Source organism: Pezoporus occidentalis, unplaced genomic scaffold (assembly GCF_034315485.1).
Source record: "Pezoporus occidentalis ecotype Australia unplaced genomic scaffold, CSIRO_AGI_Poc_V1 ctg31, whole genome shotgun sequence".
NCBI classification, from domain to species: domain Eukaryota; kingdom Metazoa; phylum Chordata; class Aves; order Psittaciformes; family Psittacidae; genus Pezoporus; species Pezoporus occidentalis.
Genome location: NW_026915052.1, coordinates 2,272,997 through 2,295,587, shown reverse-complemented (window position 1 = coordinate 2,295,587; position 22,591 = coordinate 2,272,997). Strand labels below are relative to the sequence as shown.

Below are 22,591 nucleotides of genomic sequence, written 5' to 3'. Positions count from 1 at the left end.
CAGGGCACTTTAAAATTTATAGCCATACTAAGACACTCCCTTCCTGCAGCACCTCTTGCAGGCTCAGCACCTGAGATAAGCAGCTTAGGCAGTTGTTCAGCTGCCATGGCTCTCCTCGGAACAGAAGGGGTCTCACTTCCTGGGATCCTGACCAGGACATCTGGGGGGATAACAAAGCCCCTGCCCATCAGCAGATCTGTAAGCAAGGCACCTCTGTTTCAGCAGCACTTGTCTTTTGTACAGAAGAATCAGTTACATATCATGCTTTGAAACACCAGTCTTAACAAGGGATTTGATGAGGCTTGGATGTTTCAACATTTGAAAGGCAATACCTTTGAAGTCAGTGGGATAATAATAACAGAGAAAACCCACCCAAGGTCATAAAGTTAACAGATAATAAGGCATCTAATCCTCTTTGAGTAACACCTTTGCTGCTCTGTCTTCAAGCATAGCTGCATCCTGAGGATCTGGGGGTATCCTAATGACTTGTCTCAACATAACATTGAGTGGGGCAGTGAGTACAAGTGGGGTAATGAATACAACTGTGTTTAGGAAAACAAAGAAAATGGACTTGAATCCACACAAAGGTATCCAGTGAATTCACCTGGAGAAGATCCTTTTCCTGACACTGGTTGTTTCCACCCAGCCCAGCTCAGCTTCTTTCTTATGCACTTATTATTATGTCCCAGTATTTTTCTCATTCACCATTTTGATTTATTTTTTACTGCTGTAGATAAGTCAGCCATTTGGTAAAGCACTAGCTGATCTTCAAGCCCAGTTATGCTGGCCTGCAGTCTCTGGAAAATGCAAGGTTTTCATTGCAAGCAGTTTGCTAGTGTAAATGCAACGTTCAAACAGCTGCATGTATGCAGCCTAGATTCACATCATAAATAGGGCATAGAGAGAACTGCTGCCCCAAAGAGCCTTTGAAGAGTGATTCAGGATGCTAGGAAGATCAAAATCCAGTCCCCACTCAAAATAAAAAGAGAAATCAATGCATTTTTCTTGATAACATAGTGAGTACTGAAGTTGTGATGATGCAGCAGAAGATAAAGAAAGGGCTGAGGGCAGAAGGCTATATGAAAGGAAATTCTGCCATGTAATCCCAGAGCTGGCCAGGCCCCACTGAAGCTGTGGGGAAGAACTGGGAGAACCTCAAGACGTCCATGACCCTCCACGTTCTACTGGGACATGTCTAGTGGGACACATCTAGTGGGACACGACCAGTTGTTGATGACAAATTCACAAGCAAACAGAAAGATTTTGAAACATCTGAGTCAACAATGTGCATTTTATTGTATGCCATTGCCACCAGAATTTCTATGAGTTTGTCACAGCTCCCCATTCCTGTTCCTTTCCTTCTTCACTCTGCTTTTGCACTTTGTGTTTCATTTACCTGCAGTGTTAACTCTGCCCTGCTGCTTCTTTACTTTTGCCCTTATTCTGTTCCCCTTCCTACACTCCCAACTCCCTTTCCCAGGTTTTTGTTAGGGCTCACCTTTTCCCAGACCTGGGTGCCATCAAGAACAACAGACAGCCAACAGACTCACTTCTTGCCACAAGAATGAAGGGAAACCTCTGTTATCTCACCCCTCCAGCATCATCTGCAAAACCTCTTCCACCTTAACTTTCAGACCTGAAGGACAACAGGACTAAGAGAAGGGGGTCTTTGAAGGATAACATTAAATTATAGCTTTAACCTTTTCTCTCAGACATGTGGCAGTGCAGCTGCCATATATGCTGGTAGACTCTATACGTGTCCCAAGCTGCCATTAGCTCTTTCTTCTCTGCTTTCTCTATTTCATAAGCCCCCATTTCATTATCCAGCAGGGAAGCTAAGTGCTCCCAAAGATGGAAAAGCACAGCTCCTCACTCCAGCTTTCTAGCAGATGCATCTCAGCCAATTGCCTTAGCAGAATAAAAAGAAGGGTGGTCACAGGTGAGCTGGATCTATGGAGCCTGAAGGGCACAAGAGCTCCCAACAGATGAGTCATGCTTTCAGCTGGAGGCATCACACATCAACAAACTGGATGCAAGATTAGACATAGCTTTTGAACTATCTAAAAAAACAGCCTGAGAGTAGAGTAGAACCATTAAATATGGGTTTTCTTGAGTGTCAGGTTAGCTCTGCTCTCCAAAAGTATGTCTCTACTGCACACATAGGGCCCTGGATCAACAGCAAAATGTCTTGTCTAGCCTAAGTAATACCACTAAAATATAAGAGCTATATGACCTCCTTCCCTTTATTGCGAAGCTCCTATGGAAGCCACGCACAAATATAAGCACATGTATTGATTCACTGCCTCCACCCTCCTCTTAATAAACTCCTATACATTCATACAACACTGCCTCACAAGTGTAACTTGAACCAAAACCAAAACCCCAAGCAAGAAAAAGTGATCAAAAGGAAACTCCCCAGTGGGGCTAAAGCCATGCTCATTTCTTAGTGAATCGACCCCTGATATCTCAAACTTTATACCCAGGAGCCCTTGATGTTCTCTGCACTAGTATACAAAGCACATACACACACACCTCCCCCTTTGAAGTACGTGCCTCCTCCAGTGGGGTTCAATAGCATTGAATAATTGAGCAAAACATTCCGTAGCATTGAATAAAGTTTAGTAGGAACAGCTCAAACATGCAGGAATAAGGCAGGCCTTTGGAGATTGCAGCAACCTGGGAGGGGCTGCACAAACATTAACAGTAAGATTAGAATTCAGATGATCTTGACAAACTGGAAAAACAATCTGGAAAAACCCATTTAGCATGGACTGCTAGAATGTAGGAAGGAATGGCAAGTACAAGACAGGGAACACTGTGGCACAAGCTGATCTACTGGAAAGGGTCTGGGGTGCTTCATGCATCACAGGCTGCCCATAACGAACAAAATGTTATGTCATGATTCTTACAAATATCTGATCTCATATTCAGATGTATGACAAAGAGTTTTTGTCTGCAAATACCCAAGATAATCTCCCAGTACTCACTCAGCAAGGCTTTAAGGATTAGTTCAAGGAACTCCAGATCAGCTGAAGAGGGGGTTAGAAGAATCAGAGGTCAAAAGATAATAATCAATATAATTCAGAGAAGAAAGTACTAATATTGAAACTGTCTTCAGATAACCGAATAAATGCCTGCAAAGAGAGAGGAAATGTTTTCCCTGTCCATTGTGGGCAAATATTAAAGTTACAAAACACTTCTGGGGGAGAAGGTAATTTCTCTGAGGCAGATTGCTTGGGAGATCAGAGGATTTAATAACAGATTAAAACCACTTTGGCCAGGAACACTTTGGCCAAACTGATCCTTCCGAGGTTTGTCTGCAAGGCAGATGTACATAACATCTGGACTTTCACCTGCAAAGCTGTGTACATGATTGTAGTTCCTCTCATGGATGCCAGAGCAGACAAGATTCCCAGAAATTCACTTCCACCTCTACTTAGAGAAAATATTTAAAGGAAAAGGACTGTCTGGGGCTTCTTGTCTTATTTCAAGTACTGGCTGCCAGTGTATGGGCTCAGCAATGTCTAAGGTATGTGTCAGGAGGTAGAACAGTGTGTGGTACAACAGGAGCGGGCAGCTCCCAAAGCCCTCTGTGCTGTGGCAAAGGGCAAGACCAGCCTACCTGCTTGCTCTCTAACACCAACTGCTTGTCCCCAGGTAGGACAGGTATGTGAATCAGAGAATCAAAAGCATCCTGGAGACACCTGGGGGCTTCTTTTGATTTGACAGAGTTTAGAGATGAGAAGGGCCCCAAATGAGTGTCGGGTTGGAAGAAGGTATGGGAAAGGTCAGGAATTCATTGTGTGCTTTGCATTTTCATCTTATCTGCTTATTAATTGTAATGATGGTCCAAGAGCAGCTAAATCTGGGGGAGGTTCTCAGGTTTTGTTCTGTAGTAGTAATTTCTGACCTCCTGGGAAAGATCCTTTTCTTTGCTGATTTGCTGTGTGTTTTCTGTTTGCACAGAAAGGAAAAGCTGACTTAACTTTTAATATGCTATTCCACTGCAAGATTTTATCAGTTTTGTATTGAGCTGCTACATCAAGGAAAGGGCTGCCATGACAATTGTAAAAAAAAAAAAAAAAGAAGAAAGAAATCCAGCTGCTTTTCCATTCTGCTTCTAGAAGTTACTCTCTCTAAGCAAAGCTTGAATAGGCACATTGTTGTTCCAGGCCACTGGTATGCCCCTTTCTCAGACATTGCCTGCAGAGACAAGGAGTGGCTTAAACAGGGCTCCCTTTTGAAACTGTCAACAGCTTGAATTTCCCATTTAAAGTCTCTGGCATCAGCAGGGCACCTTGTAGCCAGGTAGTGTTAGTAGGAAAGCAGTTAATACAAACCAAGAAAAGCCTGAGAGGAAGGTATGGGAGAAGCCTCTTCGACAGCAATGTGTAATACTGAGATCCAGGTCTCTGCTAAATCCCATGGGCAACAGGCTACTGATTTGTGGCCATGATCATCAGAGGTAGAGTCTCATCCCTGTGCTTCCAGCTGTGCCATGGGGGCAGGAGTTGGCCTAGAGCCCACATCTGCTGGTGCAGCCTTTCCTTCCCTCTCTGGTTTAACACTGGTGAGGGAGTCTGTTATAGAATCACAGAATGGGTTGGGTTGGAAGGGACCATAAAGCTCATCCAGTTCCAACCCCTCAGCCATGGGCAGGCACACCTTCCACTGGACCAGGTTGCTCCAAGCCCCATTCAACCTGGCCTTGAACACTGCCAGGGATGGGGCAGACACATCTCCTCTGGGCAACCTGCGCCAGCGCCTCGGCACCCTCATCTTAAAGAATTTCTTCTTTGTTTATAATCTGTATCTTCAGGTTTAGGGCTAAATGGTTACTCCTTCTTCTACCATTTCAGACTCTGGTAAAAAGTCTCTCACCATCTTTATAAGCCCCCTTTAAGTATGGAAATGCCACAACAAGGTCTCCCTGTAGCCTTCTCTTTCCCAGGCTGAACAACCTCAGCTCTCTCAGCCACTCTTCATAGGAGAGGTGTTACATACGTTTCATCGCTATTAAAAAGAGACACCCCCTCCAAAATCCTCCGGCATAAGCTCTGCAGGCTTTCCAACCACCAGCGCCCAGGGATGCCTCATCCAGAATGCAAGACGCCGCGGACAGCGTCCCTAACTACCCCAAACATCTCGGGGTGTTGATGCTCAGCGGGAGGGATGCTCTGACTTCTGATCGCCCTCCCCAGACCACCACATCCCAGCCTCCAATGTTTATTTCTGCCTTTACATCAGGTTAACCGCTCCGATATAGCTGCAAAACAGACCAGACCAGTCCCGTGCGGCTCCAGCCCCCATCTCCTGTAGTCCCGTCCCGCCTTTTGCCCGGAGCCGCCCGGCGCAGCCGCCAGTGGCTGCGATCCGCGAGGGGGAGTTGTCCCGGTGCCCGCCCCTCCGCAGGCACGGTCCGGCCCCCTGCTGCGGGGGGGGCGGAGGCTGGCGGTAGAAAGGGCGGTCAGAGGGGCGGGCAGCGGCAGTGCGCGGAGCGGCATCGCGCAAGGGCCGGGCCCCGCTGGGGACGGAGGGCGCCAGCATGGCTCTGGATTTCCTCGCTGGATGCGTCGGAGGTGAGGGGCAGGAAAAGGGGGCAACGGGAAAAAGGAAAATAAAGAAAAAAGGGATGGGAGGAAAGGAAAAAGGGGGGAGAATAAAAAAAAAATAAATTGTAAATAGCGGGGAAAAGGGGGTGAGAAAAAGGCGGGGGGCGGAGGGAGGGCAAGGCTGGACGCAGCGCTTTTATTTTGGGAGCGGAGACCTGAGCAGGGCACAGGGGATGCAGCGGCCGCCCCAGCGCAGGTAGTGCCGATCCCGGGAAAGGGCAGGGGGAGCGGAAGGTCTCGGGGGGTTCCCGCAGGAGCGGGGCCGCGGCCGCCTTGCCTGTGGCAGAAGCCGGCCTGCGCGAAGGGGCTGGATGCGTTGGCTGGCTGGGAGAGGGCTCTCGGGTGAGCACACGAGCAGCAGCAGGCCCGTAGCGGGGAGGTTGAACACGAAGAGGAGAGAACGCTTATGCTCGCCTTGCTCGTCCCTGTGCATCTGCTTACGGCCCTCCTATTTTTAGCAGTTGTTAAATTGCATTCAGGAGATTTATTCTCGCGTCTTTTCAGATATTCACGTTTGATGTTCTCCTTGCCACCCTGGCAAAGAGAATTTGTTTTTTTTTCTTGCAGCTTCTGACTTCATCCTAGTGATCCTTGCTTCATCAGGGATCCCACAGGATTGGTTGTGCCACCAGTCTTTTCATGCTGAACACAGCACATGGCTATTTTTGTGATTTGGACTATCTTGCCGTTGTGCTGGCTTTGAACAACCTGGACTACACCATCCTAGAGTGGGCACTGTATTTCTGCCACATCCTCTCAGGAGAGGGAGGGATGTTATCTGCCAACGCAAGAAGGTGCACTGAACCACTCTTTGTAGTTCTTGCTATTGTCAGCAAACATAAATGGATCGATGGTTCAGAGAAATACAGAGCCAGAGGATTCCTTGCCTCAGCCAGTACTTGCCAAATGCATATATCCAGATTAGTATAACTAACAGGCCTGTATATAACTTCTAAAAAATCCTTTGATGCTATAATAAAGCAGAGGGCTTTGGTAATGCATGGTCCTTCTGCAGGTGCTACCATTGCATCTGGAAGGGCTGTGGGCAGAGTGCAGGGATGTTTTTTCTGCCTTTAGGGAAACTTCCAGGTTTTCTATGCCATCACAGGGTGGCTGGCATCTATGAGAAATGTTTTGCTTCAGAGGAAACCTGTGACTTCTGCCCACTGGACTCACCTTGGGCTGAGGCTCAGAATCACTGCTGACCATCCTGTACAGTGTGGCATGCTCTGTAGTCACACACCTCAACCCCCACCTGGGGCCCAGGAGCTTGACTGGAGCATAAAGGCACCAAGTGTTGGCTTAAAGGACTGAACTGTAGGTGTCTCATCTTCTGACTTGATAGGATGCTCTTTCCCTGGCCTACCAATAAGGCTCTGCCTCAGTCTGTGGAGGTACTGCTTGGGCTACTGCAGCCCCAAGGATTCAGGAAGAAAACTGATGAAAGAAGAAAACTGTGAGTCATAACCATGGCATTTGTTTTATTTCAGGTGCTGCAGGAGTACTGGTAGGACACCCATTTGACACTGTTAAGGTGGGTTGATTATAAAATACCTTTGTCTCTAGGTAGGATAAGTTTTTCAAGGAGTGGAGGAGGAAAAAAACAAAAATCCCCAGACACTGTAGGAGTATAAATCCGCACTGGAAAGCCTGAAACAACCCTCCCCAACCGCTGTTGTAGATCTGCAGCTATTCAGAACTGAAAAAAAACTATGTATGATTCAATCCAGGAACATGACAAATATTTTGTTAGTGTAGTAAAAATGTTGTATTAGAAAGTACAATCTTCAATTTAACTTAGTTTTGTCCTAAGCTTGCTTCTCTGCAACTGTTCATCACTAACTGCTAAAACTGCCTCCCCTCTGCTTTTGTAACTCAAACCTGCTTTGTTACTAGGTTGAAACCTTGTGTTTTGTTTTCCCCTCAAGCATTAATTTGTTACACTAGCCAAAGGGTGTAAGTGCATAAAGATCCATAGCATGAAGTTTGTCGGGGGCTTTTTCCTCCTTTTAATATATTTTTGTAACTGCAAGTTAAGATTGATTTTCTGATGGTCTGGGAGCTGTATGTATCATACGTACTACGGGTAGCTCCTTCAAAGATAAGATTTGAAACCTAAAATCCTTGAATCCAAAGTCTCTCACTGGAAGAATCGAAGAAGGCATGTCAGTATATTCCCTGCTGAATTAATACAGCTGATCACTTGACTGCAGCAGGCAGCATGCCACCCACTAGACCTATATTTGGAATAACTCTACCTTCCTGAATTTAGATATGCAAACGGCTGGATAGTATTACTGAGGTCATCACCATATTCTGTGTTCTAGCTAATTGAACTAATTAGCTAATGGCTAATTCAACACAGACCTTCCTACCTGGATATTAGTCTTTGCTAGTCAAGTGCAAGCTGCTCATATAGCAAAACCTGTATGTTTATTGGAATATGGCACACTTAACTGTTAAATAATTGGGTTGGATCCTAGTATATGTTTTCAGGAGCAGTATTATGCAGACTTGCACATTTTCTCATGGTGGTACAGGGCCAGCTGTCTCTCTTCGCGTACCCCATCCTGCCAAATTTTACATGCTTAACTGAAGGTGATGGGTCATTTCATTGAAGCCAGCAAAACTGCTAAAATTCTGTGCTCAAACTGAAGTTAACCATGTGTGGGGTCTTCCTGGTTTGTAAAGTGGAATAGCTTCAGTGCATGAAACCAAACATTGCAGTGTCTGCAAAACTGCAGCTCCCACATTAGTTCCAGCAGATCTATTAATGCAAATAGATGTGTTGGCTTTAGAGAAAACATCTTGCTTTGAAATAGAGCAAATAGCTTGTTTCTGGATGACTTTAAATGTTTTATGAAATATAGCATGGCACACTATATTTTCATACCCATTAGAAGGCATTATAAACAATTATCTCTTTTTGTTAAATACTAATGTTTGTGTTATTAGCTGACATAGCCACCACTCTGTGTGGGAAAACTAACACTATAACTAGTCTATTAAAAAAAAAGACATTGCATAACTAGTTGTGTACGTATGTGTGTTAAGAATTAACCTCTTTTATAGTTCTGTAGCGTTTAAAGGGCTAAGTGGTAGTCACCTTAGACCATAAGTTCTTAATGTAACTGAACAATGGGAAAGCTGTTTAGATAAGCCAGAATTTTACTTCTGTCTTGGCTTTAAAGCTCTTTGTTTTTGGCTGTTGATCATGTTTCACATAGTGGGGAGGGGGATGGTGGGACACACAGGGAGAGATTAAGCCTGTGAAGTTGCCCTGCTAGACCCACAGTTGAGCTGCTCTCAGAACTGGCAAACTCCTTGACCCTGGTTTGTTGTATAAATGTATAAAATTGCTGTTTTGCTTTTAACTGCCTTTACTTTCTGAGCTAGGGGCTGTCTTCATTAACAGCAAAAGTGTTACTTTGTTGTAGATGACAGATAAGCCTCATCACGGGAGAGTTAACTAGTAAGTATAGCCCAGGTGAACACTTCTGTTTCTCTCAGTCTTAATTTATTCCAAAATGTATTAGTTCAAATAAAGACCTAAAAGAATTATGAAGTTTTTCCCCTTTTTAGTTTTATACTGATGTGTCCCTCTTCTACAGCTAGGGCATGGAGGGAGTGGGGTTTAAAGATACAAATTTTTTTTTAAAGTCTTATTCTGAACCTTCTTTCTGGTATGCATTTCTGGCTGTACACATTTCTACATACAGTGGCTCTAAAACAATCTCAGGTACACTGTCATTGAGGTCTTAAACACTGCATATCCTTGGAGGTCGTTTTCATTGCTCAAACACTTCCAAATGACTTAATTTGCATATTATTAAATGTTTGGACTGTTGTGGGGGTTGTGGTGGATTATTTTGCTTAATCTTGAGTACCTCTATGGAAGTCTTTAGTGGCATGAAATTACAGTGTGTTACTATTAGACCTAAAAGTTTAGTACTAGTGGTTTCAAATAAGGAGAAAGCCAGAATATTATGCAAGGAACAGAACAGAGGGTTAAACTTTGCACATGATTCATCCTTCCAATAGTTTTACACATTAAAGAGCTTATTGAATATGGCATTTTAATACTAATGAAATTGCCTGGCCTGGTAGTTTGCTGATGTGGGTACCCCTATGCAATCATCACTGTGCTCAAGTGAAAGAGCTGGGTTTCATTCTTGGACCTAGAGTGTTAGTATTTTCTAAATATTTTATCCCATAACAAGGCTTCATTGGTCAATATTTCACAAATTATTTAGACAAAAACAGTGTGAGCTTTATGCCACTAGGAAATTCAACCTATATACAGAATATGATTGATTCTAAACTACTGAAGACATGTATAGGAGCACTAAAGCAAGAAAGTTCCTAAGCTGCAATTCTCCCAAAGCCCATACACATGGAGGTCCCCTGACTTTACAGATAGGGTTTGAAATCATAGCAGTAAACTGCAAATGGAATAAAACCTTTGTTTTGCCCGATTCTGACAGCTTATTGAGATTTATGACCTTGCCTGTGGATAAGGTTTAACAATCTGCCTACCCCCAAATGTCACTTTGGATAACAAAGGATTTGTTTTCTTTGAATTCTACCCTAAGCCTACTTTTGATACTAAAATGTTTTAAAGCCCTCTTCCATCTTGGAAGATGAAGTGATCTTGGCCTCTCAGCATGGCTAGCAAACACTAATGTGCATATTAAAAAGACATTGAAAACTAAACTTTGTTTTGTAAATCAAAAGTCACATGTTGTAAGAATATAAACCCCCTAAAATATAATATTTTTTTTTTTGTCTCAAAAAGAAAGCTACCCCAATTATAGAATTTTGACAAACCATGTCCCCAGATCCTTTTCTAGGCCAACATCATTGTGCAGGGCTGTCATCTCTGGGGTGGTGTTTATTACTACTCTAGGGAAACAATGACAGAAAGATCATAAAGTCAGGAATTTTTCACACAGATCTGATATTTTCTTCTGTTCAGACTAAGAGACTTAAAGGTTTTTTTGCCCTGGAGCTGCAGCAGCATTAAATGGCTGATAAGCATCTTTTCTGAGGAATACTGCAGCTCTCCATGCTAAAGATCAATGACAGATTCCTAACTTTGCCAATCAATTTATTGAGTTTACTGCAGTGTAGGGCTTTGCATGAACTGGGCAGCTTTGAGACTTTAAGTGTGTCAAGGACAAATTAGCAGCAAAAAACAGGAGTGGACTTTTCCATTACAAGTTAAAAAACATCTAGAAAAGGGACTTTCCCCTCATATTGCCAGTTACAGTGACGTCTATCTGTCCAGCAGATCATAACATTTCCATTTTAGAAAAGTTAATTGATTACTAACAATAAAGCTTTGAAATGGCCACACCCTCACCAATGGTTTGTGTTCAGCAGGTTAAAAAAAACAGACTAAGGTTTAAAAGGACAAGTTGATTTTTACTGTTATGCAAGGACACATCTTAAAGAGTCACTTTCCAGCTACCCTCTGAAAAATACCAGATGTTAGTGAAGGGTCCCCAGGTTCAGCAGCAGAAATACTATGGGGGTGGTATTGAAAGTTCCCAGCCTTTTAAAAATTATCCTTATTTCATGCTTAGAATTTTATAAAAATATTTACATCAGGTTTGTACAGTTATTCTGTAGTGTGAACAGAAGTATTTTTGGCAGCTAAAGAAAGTAATTTTTCTAGTCAGTACTGGAAACTCCTGTCCGAAACTCTAGAGAATGGTGTACCCTCTTGTACTTCCACATAGTGTTTTTCTATTATTCACAAGTAGTTAATACTACTTTCATGTTTTCACCCCCAAAATTAAATCAAAACACACAATACTTCTAAGTTATTTTGCCACATGTGGTGTTCCAGTGTCCAACCTGTGCTCTTGCATATACACTGCTATAGCAAATCTCCATACATACACAAGACACTAATTTACCAATTAGGCTGTTCTTGACATACAAATCGGTACCTTGTACAACTTTTTATAGGTTCGTCTGCAAGTTCAAAATGTAGAGAAACCTCTCTACCGTGGGACCTTCCATTGCTTTCAATCCATCATAAAACAAGAATCTGTAAGTACAAAATTAATGCTTTTCATATTTTGTATCTTCATGTATTTTCAATCAGAAGGGTGGGAAAGCTGCTAAAACCCCTACAACTATTGAAGAACGAGAGACAGGCATACTCTGAACCTCACTTGAGCATAGGGCAGAGAGTGTAGTCAGAAGTTTGCCAAAAACTTCATGAAGATCACTAAACTGAAAGGTGCTATTTTGAAGGTAACATTTTAATTAAGTTACTTGAATAGCTGGTTTTCTGAGAATCCAAGCAATCTGAGCAATGAGTGAAGAAACTGGTGAAGGGAGTTTTTTGCTGCTGAAGCTTAAATACCATAACTAAAAGGGTGGCTTTGGGCTTTTAGCTACTTAAAGTGTAAAATTTGCCAGAAAAACTTTTCTGTGGAAGGACTGAGATTGTTTTCTGGATGTGTTCAGCATTGTATTTGTACTGCTAAAAGTGGTTAGATTTTTGTGGTTTAGGCAGCAATTAAATTATTACAAAACAAGATGGTACTCGTCTCATGGCCACTACTAGAAAATTAGGACACGAGGGAGAGCCAGAAAAGCCACATTCTGCACAGTTTCAGGAGGTTTATGAATATAACTGTTGAAAAGGGGTTTTTCTTCCTTCTTCCATTAGGCTTTTGGACTCTATAAAGGTATTGGGTCACCAATGATGGGACTCACCTTCATTAACGCGCTTGTGTTCGGTGTACAAGGAAACACACTTCGTGCTCTTGGAAAAGACACTCCTCTAAACCAGTTCCTTGCAGGGTCAGCAGCAGGGGCTATCCAGTGCGTCATCTGCTGTCCCATGGAGTTGGCAAAGACAAGAATGCAGCTTCAAGGAACAGGCGAATATAAACTAAAAACAAAGAACTACAAAAATTCTCTGGATTGTTTGATCAAAATCTATCAAAAGGAAGGGCTAAGGGGTATCAACAGGGGCATGGTCTCTACATTCATAAGAGAGACTCCAAGCTTTGGCTTTTACTTCCTGACCTATGACTTAATGACCAGGTATTTAGGCTGTGAAGCTGAAGACAGTTATGTTATTCCAAAACTGCTGTTTTCTGGAGGGATATCAGGAATAGTATCCTGGCTCTCAACCTATCCCATGGATGTGATCAAATCCCGGCTTCAGGCTGATGGAGTTGGAGGCGTTACACAATACAATGGCATTTTAGACTGTGTCAGAAAGAGTTACCACGAAGAAGGCTGGAGGGTGTTCACAAGAGGTCTTACTTCCACACTTCTCCGTGCTTTTCCTGTCAACGCAGCTACCTTTGCTACTGTCACTGTGTTCCTAATGTATATGAGGTCAGAAGACAATCTTCGTGAATGTGAACCAGGTCCAGTAATCCAGCAGCCTTCCAGTTTGTGAACCTTATCTGTTTGTTCTCTTCATCCAAAGCCTGGCTACTTGGGATTTTTGAGTTTTAACACGACCCACACAAGTGGTGTGAACGTATACTATCTGTATAAAGAATTCCTAAATGTGTCAAGTCAGGATTTAATCTCATTACTTGTATAAAGTACATACTGCCTTACTAAGGACTTCATATCTAGTAGTATGCAAGTAAGATGGGAACCTGCCTTTAGAAAGTCCTGTACAGTCACTGTTGCAGCTCCAGATTTGGATCTGAAGAATGTTGTAGTACCAGAAGTCAGGTTTTCTTCCACTCATGTTCTGAATGAGTTGAATGCAGAAATGTTTTCAGAAAATAAATGCTGGTTTTTGTATGTAACAGGAAGAAGTATAGTTCTCTAAGGTGAAGTGTGGGGAGAAATGAAATGTTGGAGGCATTTTGCAGGTAACCCTGAACTGTTTAAGACATGAACTAGCATTCAGCTAGCCATGTTTTACTTTTCTTCTGCCTTTATATGTCAGTATTTTAGTAGCAACTTTGTTCATACTGGTTTGCTAAAAAAAAAAAAAAGGCAAAAAAGTTATTTGTTCCTAAGGCACTCCCTTACCTTTCAGCTTTGAATAAGTATCTTAAGCACAAAGTTATCATCTGCAATCATATGCACTTGTTCCTTTAATTCTCAAGGCTTGTAAGGGTTTAGGGAAACTCAAATCTAGCAACACTGATGTTGTTTGCCTTCACCTCTATTTCTTGTTTGGCAGTGCACGGATTCCATTGCCACAGATTCAGCCCAAGTAGACTTTGTTCTCCAAAGTTAATGCAACTTTGCCCCCTTCTCCCAATATGCCCCATAGCAGCCAGTGATGTACAGAAATCAAAGTCCTACCCGTGGTATTGCACAAACGTTTGTGGATGCAATGTTAGCTTAGCAGCTTGATGTACAGCAGAAATATGTACATGTTTAGAACTGGCAGTTTTATACCTTCCCAGAAAATAGGGGTGTAAGCACCCGAAATGGCTGATGTTCAATACACTTGTATTCTGAATTTAAACAACACTGATTTTTATGTGTTTAGTTACAGTGCTACTGGATAGAAGCCTGAATAGAATTTGGAGAATTTTCTTGTTAATCTGCTGTAATTTCTTTTTCTTTAGCAGTCTGCTCAAGAGGGACTGTATTAGTTCAAAGATCCATAAACACTTATTTAAGATTTAAACTACACGTATTTAGCACAAATAGTCAGGAGGAAGGAGTGCATGTGTGTGAGGAATGTTCTGAAACATAAACTAGTTCAGTAAGTATAACTTGTTACCCTTTTGGTTGGGACAAGTGCAATATGTGTTTAATTTATGTGAATTTTCTAAAGAAACCTTATTTCATAGCTTTTTGCACTGTAACAAAATATGCTGGAGAAACCTGTAAAACTGGTATGTCTTTTTATACCTTGGAGGTATGTTGGATGTTTTAGTGCCTACTTGCACTGAGATTCAAATTGAATGTTAAATCTGTCTACTAAGCTGCATATGCACAACAACTCACAACAAAGACCATTTACACCTTTGTACTGTATATAAAATTGAGGGAATTACTGTATATAAAATTGAGGGAATAAATTTTTTTTAAATTTTGACTTTGGTTCTTTTAAAGTTTCTTCTGTTTTGCTCAGATGCTTCACTGTGTTAAATCTAGCTTGAAAAGAGTGGGGTTTCTGGCTCATACCTGAAGAAGCTTGTTCCTCATCCACCTTCCATACACCACCAGGAAGTGCAGTGCCTTGTTCTGGCTTCGTGTTCACTGAAGCCAAGGAGGGAAGTTGCCTGAACTTGCTTCTTCAAGCTGGTGTTTTCAGTGAGTACCTCACTCGAAGATATTATAGCTACTAAGAGAAAAATCCTGCTTTTAGAGCCAAAGAGCTAGCAGCATGCCTCACCCTTTCATATTATGCATTTATTTGGTTTAAGCAGTGCTGATCAACATCAGGGCTGCACAACTGCAGCAGTCAAGGGTCCCTGCAAAGCAGATCAGAATCAAGTACGAGGTGTGCCAACAGCACCATTCATACCTAAATCAGAAGAATGCTTGGCTCCAAGATGTACAAGTTTAGCAAAAAGCTGTGTCACTTGTAGCTTTTTGTTTCTAGACAGCACAACTAGCTCACAAAGAGCATCAATATTCCAAATAAAAAGCCACACAGACAAGGTGCTAGATAAGGGAAAGGCCACCACTTCTCCAACTAACCCTGACCAGGAGCAGTTCCAGTCAAGTACCTAATGTTCTCTGAGAAGGAGCAACAATGTTTTGAACTATGGCACCAAAATAAGTACTCAGAATAGGCAAACACTGTGTCCCTAAAAGACAGTAACAGAAAGGGCCATACAATGTTCTACTTGCAGTATTTACTAAAATTCTCTCCAGAAATTCATCCATCTGGAACTTAAAAGAAATAATCAGTAGCAGAGACTAGAGGTTACTCAACAAGCCAAAGAGGAGGGAGAAAGCCAGCTTTCAACCTAGTCTGACGTTAGCTGCTCAAAAGCTGTGCAGCTTCTAATTATTAAACCAAGGCTAGGCAATAGTTTCAGCCTTTTTAAACATGATTCCGTTTCTTCCCACTAAATTGGATGATATGTCATCCAATTTAACCAAGTCAGACAAACTGTATTCTGCCTTGACAGATCCTCCTTCCTACAAGTATTATCAAGCATCATAATATTGGGTAGGAGATGCTCTATTAATACCCTAGCAAGTGAAGGGAATAAGATAAAATTAACCAAAAGTAAAACTCACCTACTATCAACTCTCCATACCCTACTCTCTTATGACCCACCCTGCTAGTGGATGGGAGATACCAGCGTCACAAGTTGCAGCCACAAATACAGACAATTAGGACAAGAGGAATAAAAAGTAGACAGTTAACCCCCCACCCTCAAGTTTTAAAGAAGCTATTTTATCATGGCTGCAACTATAACACAACAGTATTTTTTTGCTTTTCTTCCTTGCCTTTCTCTGCATACCGCTTTTTTTTTTACAGTTCACATGAAAAAGTAGCATGACATTCAGGGGATGAAAACCTGTACACTGCAGGTGCAGGACAGGTAGCATGCTGGGAAACTTACCACAGCACAAGTATAGAGTTGACCTTTCAGAGAAGAGATCTGTTTGTTCTCGGAAATTGAGTATATTTACTATTAGACTGGAAAACAGGCATTAACAGCTGTTGTTAGCCAGGCTTTTGATCTGTGGATAGTTAAAGAACAACCTGAAGGCCAGAAGTGTGCCAAACACCATTAGATTAGCAGAAAGTGCATGCAAACCCTCTTCTGCCAGAAAAACAGCTAGAGAAAACAGAAGCTTTAACAAGGCAATGTGATGTATCAAACACCACAGTCATAGCGATAGATGAAGGATCCAAGGGACTGTAGAGAGTAGGGAACCAGAAAACTTTCTTGGCCAAACTTAGCTGAGATAGGCTTTGAAATCCTAAGGAAGCAAACTGCTTGTCAATGTCCAGGAATTTATGGAATTTCATGGTCAGTAAGGGAGTGAACCAGAGGAAAATAAGCCGTTTTCAAACTCCCAGTGCAACTGCTTTGCAATTTTTGTACTAGTGTTATGCTAACTACAAAAATGGTTATCACTAACAACAAAAAAAATGAATAGTGACATAACAGCCACAATAACACGTTATACAGTAAAAGTTTGTCTTAGAGTTTATTATCACTATTATTTGACCTAGAATGTGCTGTTAAGCTTTAGTTTCAGCAATAAATTAAAAGCAAGCAAGCAGAGGTCTGCAGTGAAAAATAATACCATATATATTGATATAAATGGAAAAAAGGCAAGTCCTAATGTTCACAAAATACCCTTCAAGTCAATAAAACTTTTAAATAACACAGTTAAAATTCTTGGCATCATTTGACAGGCTGAGAGAGTTGGGGTTTTTCAGGCTGGGGAAGAGAAAGCTTGGGACAGACCTTACTGCAGCCTTCAGTACCTACAGGGGACCTACAGAAAAGCTGGAGAGCAACTCTTTACAAGGGCATGTAGTGACAGGACAAGGGGGAATGGCTGTAAACTGAAAGAGGGTAGATTTAGATTAGACATTAGGAAGAAATTCTTTACTGTGAGGGTGGTGAGACACTGGAACGGGTTGCCCAGAGAAACTGTGGCTGCCCCATCCCTTGCAGTGTTCAAGGCAAGGATGGACGGGGTTTTGAGCAACCTGGTCTAGTGGAAGATGTCCCTGCCCATGGCAGGGGTGTTGGAACTAGATGATCTTTAAGGTCCCTTCCAAACCAAACAAATCATTCTATGACTATATGATCAATCATTATTGTATTTTGACTGATTTTTCTTACTGAAACACAGGTTTTTTTTACTAACAGTAAAATAGAGTTGCTCCATTTCAACCATATCTAGGTGTCAATCAATAAAATACTAAAATCATAATGAAGGTTGACCTCATAATCTGCACTGCTTGCTAAATATATTCAAATAGGAAGAACTGCTGCTGGAGTAATCTGACTTGGCTAGACTAAAGCTGGTATTAAATAAGATTAGTACACTTTTTCTAGGACCCAATCTGCACTATTCATTGCAAGGGGGTTGGACTAGATGGCCTCTGAAGGTCCCTTCCAACCCAAAATATTCTATGATCTATGACTCTAATCTAGTTGCCTTAAGCAGAGATTTGTACTAGATCAGGTATACTCAAGTGTTGCAATCAACCAGGCCACACACCTTGTGCAGTGATGTATTTTCACTTAATACCATCTTTCACTTAAGAAAGAGTCTACAAAGGTAATTTTCAAACAGGCTAGTAATAAAGTCCAAGTATTTAAACTGTAACAGAAGGAGGTAAAAGTAAAAATAACTCTCACCCTCTATTTCCTCCAGGCAGATACCTGCTTCCCTGCCAGTACTGTACACTTTCATTTCACACACTGGAAAAAAAATGAGATGAAATCCCCTATCCCTAACCTATGCAAGAGGAAAGAATAAAAAAATAAACAATAAACCACACAAAAGGAAAATACTATGGCCTATCTGCAGGTTATTCCTTGCAATCCACTTCCAAACCATGAACATTGGCAAGCACTTTCAGGCTATGGGAGAATCTTCTGTTTTGCTAAGAAAAATAGAAACCTGTTAAAAAATAAGTCAAAACATAAGCTGCATGATGACCCATGTGAGAGACAGGCAAAAACACTGCAAGCCCAAATTGCAACTGGCACCATTAGTGAGGTTCTTGGCAAGTATCTCGCAGCTCTAAAGGACACCTGACTTCATGAGCCTTTAAATGAAAACACTAACTAATAAGACAGTTTTATACAGATTTGTCCTGCAACTGACTGCTGGGATGAGCTTTAGCTAAAGTACATTACACCACATCTGGTCACCAAGTTTTTTTGTGTATGCATCTTTCACCGTTTAACAAGCAGCCCATCTTATGCCTAAGTATTTATCTGCTCTATGATGTATCTCAAAAATATACCTGTTACTCATGAAAAACATTCTTCTGAAATACACCTTTACTGTGGGCCTCGTCTGGAGAGAGAAGCAGTCTGAGATCTTTGATTCCCTGAAGAGCAACAACATAGGGCACTCAGAGGGATCTGTCCTGCAGTCCCTGCAATTACCTTGCAATCATTAGGAAGGAACACAGTGAAAGGAAGTCAAATGGCAAGGTCCTAACTGCCTCAGGTGAGCTGAGACTCTTCAGGAAGCCACTGCACAGGTGTTTTACATGTCTATCAGCTAACTAAAATAGCCATTTACAGCTAAAAGCACATTCATTAACACTACAGAACATTAGATCTTCCAAGTCTGTTAAGGTCTGCTGAACACCATAGGACACCCTACACACACTTGACCTTACAGGGGCAGCCTGACACTTTGCTATTCTGTCTGCGCGTCATGCTGTACAAACTGGTAATTCACTGCCATCTCCTGGCAAACTACTATTCAAGAGCATCCGTAGAGCAAAACAAAGCATTGACATAGATGCTACCTAGCATCAGCCCAGTTAGAGAGAAACTTTCAAGAACACTTAACACAAAAGTGGTTTTAAGAGAAGCATACAGAGTCCTGCAACAAGCTCAACAACTCTCCATCCCTTTCTTCCCCTAATCGACCATTTCAACGGAACTTCAGGCACCCGCCTGAAGAGAGCTTCCGGTTTATGCTGGAACCTGGTGAGAACACCGTTCACAAGAGGGACATTATGTCCACACTGTAACGTACAACAGAAGGAATGGTATCCAAACAGCATTCAGTCTTAAAGCTTTTTTGTCAGGAAAAATCAACAGAAGATTTAAGCCCCAAAACTGGAATTGCCTAAAAAGCAGTTGCTACAAGTGATCTTACTTACTTACCTACAGCAAACAGTGCTCTTCTGACAACTTTAGGGGAAAACAGCACCTGAAAAGTTCATATGAACCCTTACATTGATTCTTATGTGCTTTCTCCAAAAGGAAATTCAATAATCTCCAGATTGCTTCCAGAGGAGTAAGAAAAAAAATCTACACAAAAAATATAGGATGACTGTAAGTACGTATAAACATGCCCAAGCTTGTTTATTTTAGGCAGAGAGAATAAAAATGAGTGAAGGATCAGAGATTAAATTACCTTACAAAATGAGACTGGTAGCCACTCAGGTGTTACCTGCATTGCTGTAAATGCCATCTTCACACTGTTAGACTTCTGCAGCTTGACACTAGATCAATTCATATGATCAAAATGAATACTGAGTCTCATGATAATACAAACACATACATTTATCTTCTAATTTGTTTATACCTTTGTGGATCACTGTGTAGATGTTTCTGCTTGTGCTCCACAGCAGGGTCTCATGCCCTCTTCCTCACATCACACTCCCATTCTTCTGCACTGGGACTCTTCCCAAGGACAGTGCTACTTTTTAACCATTTCATTTACACAGTTATGAAGCAGCATACTTTCATTTCTGCCTGAATAAGAGTCCAACTTCTATTCCTTCCTGAAAAACTTACACCCAATTTACATTGTTTTAAAATCCACCCCAAGTTCTGAAGCTTTTGAAAGACCTTTGATTTCCCCCCAGTTTTAAGCAATATGGGAACTCTTGTACATCTACTAAGTCAAAGCTTAATGCTGAAACAAGCATTGTTTATTTCCCTCCTCATCTCAAGCCACTGTAACAGACTTAAGAAAAGCACTGTACAGATGAAGAATTTATTATTCCAAAATGCTGTCATAAAACAACTGATCAACCAAGGCCAGTAACAGCTACTGCTTGACTTCCAATAGTGATTTGTGTGGCCCTAATAACCTGATTTTTCTTCATTTCTTCTAGGCATTAGAGAATCACATTTTGAAGAACTCCGTTCAGCATATACTGTCGAGTTTGTGCATCTTAACCGAGTAAAAAGACTGACTGGTCCATTTCTTCAAGGCACACACTGATACACTATCCTGTGATCACTTTAGGGCAGATGATGACCACGTGGTAACACCTTTTATTACCACCGCCATTCCTCTTCATCTAGTACTTTGAAGGGATCAGCCTTCTCCGATATTTTAAAGCCTCAATATTTTTGCCATTTCTGTTGCTTGTTTTGGATTTTACTGTGGAGTTAGCAGAGGGAAAGGATCTTTGATTGCATTTAAAACTGTGTTACTGCTGATAAGCTATGTTGTTATAATGTGTTTAGGACCTGGCTTTGTTGATTGACAATTTGTGGCCACTGGGGTGGGGGGCATGTCAAATTGCACCACCTCAACTCAATAGTGAACCTCTTCATAAAGATAGTAACTTAAGTGCAAGTTCAGCTGAGGTCCTGGCATTCCATTTCACTGATAATTTATTCACTTAGGTGTTTCAAATCTGTAGCTGGGCTCCTCCTACAACCTTTTCAAGAAAAACAATTTCCAGAAGTAACAGGTATTTAAGTTCAGTTTGTCTTCTATTTAAAGCAGGACTTACTGCTACTGGCAGACCACAAACGTCACAGCCACTTAGTCTAGGCACTTCTACCTTTTAAAAACTCATCTGAGGCCAAGAGACACACAGCTACAAAATTTGTCTCCTTCCATTTCAGGAGCAAGAGAACGAGGTGAGGCAATATGAAATGTTAAGATCAAATGAGCAGAATAGGCATGACTAGTAAATACTTAAATGTTTTTGCCAGCTTTAAACCCACTGTCTGTACCTCCCCCACCCCTTACTCTCCTCCCTTTACCTGAATTTGCGTTGAAGTAGGTGATCACATAAAGCAGAAACTTGCTGACAGCAGGCCGGCAATGGTGGTTGCAAAGTCAACTCTGTTGCTAATCTCCATGCCTGCAATTTCTTCATTGCAAATCCATAAGGAAGACGGGAATCAGCTAAGCATGAACTTTGATCAACAAGATGTGCCAATTATACTCTAAAAGCTTAAATAACTTACAGAAGATGCTCAATGCAAGTATTTATTCACACCCAAGAAGAAATTAGCTAGTTACAGAGCAAAATCTTTCGTGTTACTAAGTGTTGCTACTTACACTCAGGAGTGTATTGAATGCTACTCATTTGAAGCCTAGATGAAAATTTTTAGATTTCGCTTTGTAATTAGATACAATATAACTAAGGGCAACAGAAGTTTTGGTTCCAAGTTAATCCTCAAATAAATATTTAACAAATAATTTAGTCTCAAATGTATGCCCAGGGATGAAGCACTGACATGACCAAGGAATCTCTTTACCTTGCAATTCAATGAAACAGATACCATTATGACATAGGAAAGCAAACCTGAGCAAGCCTCACACCATCATATATACTGTTTAAGAAAAAGAAGTCATTTAGAACTAGACTAGACTAATTTTATTTCCTTCCAAGAATGGACACTAATTTAACTGTATACAGAATTTAACTATAAAAGTCTCAGTATATTGTCCTATTCCAAGAACTGCTTTTATATATATATATAAAAATTACTGCCAAAGTTCCAAAGCATACTTTATAATTAAATCAATTAAATACCCATCTTTCCTTACCCCTAATAACCTCAGACTGGAGCTGCCCTGTTCAGATCAACCTATGTCCAGATGAAAATTCCCTTGGTCATAACTATTGTTTCATTATTACCTATGGCTTTTCCACTACCACCAAACTGGACTCAATTAGCAATGAAAATTTTGAGTAACCTTGTTAAGAATAGAATTCAAAGACTGACAACAATTTTTCCTATGTTAAGATATGCTGCATGCATCTAAAAAATAATACTTATGCATTTCTGTGCATATTATGTTTATTAATCTGACACATTTTACTATAATATCTGCAAATTTCTTACTTTGAACACTCAAACAAATGAGCAGTAACCACTTTTAGTTAGACCATCAAAACTCCATCAAGTTCTCCTAGAACTCCAAGATGCTGTTTTGAAATAAAAGATGTCCAACAAGATTCCAAGAATTTTCATCATTATACTCAGTCAAATAAGTCAGCCAAAAGACAAACACGATTTTCTTTTTTTGGTGATATGACCACTCAAAACCCTACCATTCCCTGACTTTGCATTCCTATTGCATGTAAACCTGCAAGA

At 41.2% G+C, this 22,591-nt stretch overlaps 1 protein-coding gene and 1 long non-coding RNA gene across 3 annotated transcripts; one reads left to right on the top strand and one right to left on the bottom strand.

The window, feature by feature from the left end:
• The first annotated feature begins 5,460 nt into the window (after positions 1-5,460).
• SLC25A29 (solute carrier family 25 member 29) lies at positions 5,461-14,597 on the top strand. Of its 2 annotated transcripts, XM_062627902.1 has the most exons (5): positions 5,494-5,579; positions 7,103-7,146; positions 9,050-9,084; positions 11,586-11,669; positions 12,298-14,597. In XM_062627902.1, exon 5 carries the CDS (start codon positions 12,331-12,333, stop codon positions 13,039-13,041), a length of 711 nt encoding a protein of 236 aa, XP_062483886.1. In that variant the 5' UTR covers positions 5,494-5,579; positions 7,103-7,146; positions 9,050-9,084; positions 11,586-11,669; positions 12,298-12,330; the 3' UTR covers positions 13,042-14,597. The 2 variants fall into 2 exon arrangements, with proteins under 2 accessions (XP_062483885.1, XP_062483886.1); XM_062627901.1 differs by lacking the exon at positions 9,050-9,084 and having other exon boundaries at positions 5,461-5,579.
• Positions 14,598-17,768: 3,171 nt separating this feature from the next.
• On the bottom strand, positions 17,769-22,208 carry LOC134168375 (uncharacterized). The gene is made up of 2 exons (XR_009966525.1): positions 21,248-22,208; positions 17,769-19,924 (listed from the first exon to the last, which is right to left on the bottom strand). It is a non-coding gene; the product is annotated as an uncharacterized LOC134168375 (long non-coding RNA).
• Positions 22,209-22,591: the final 383 nt, after the last annotated feature.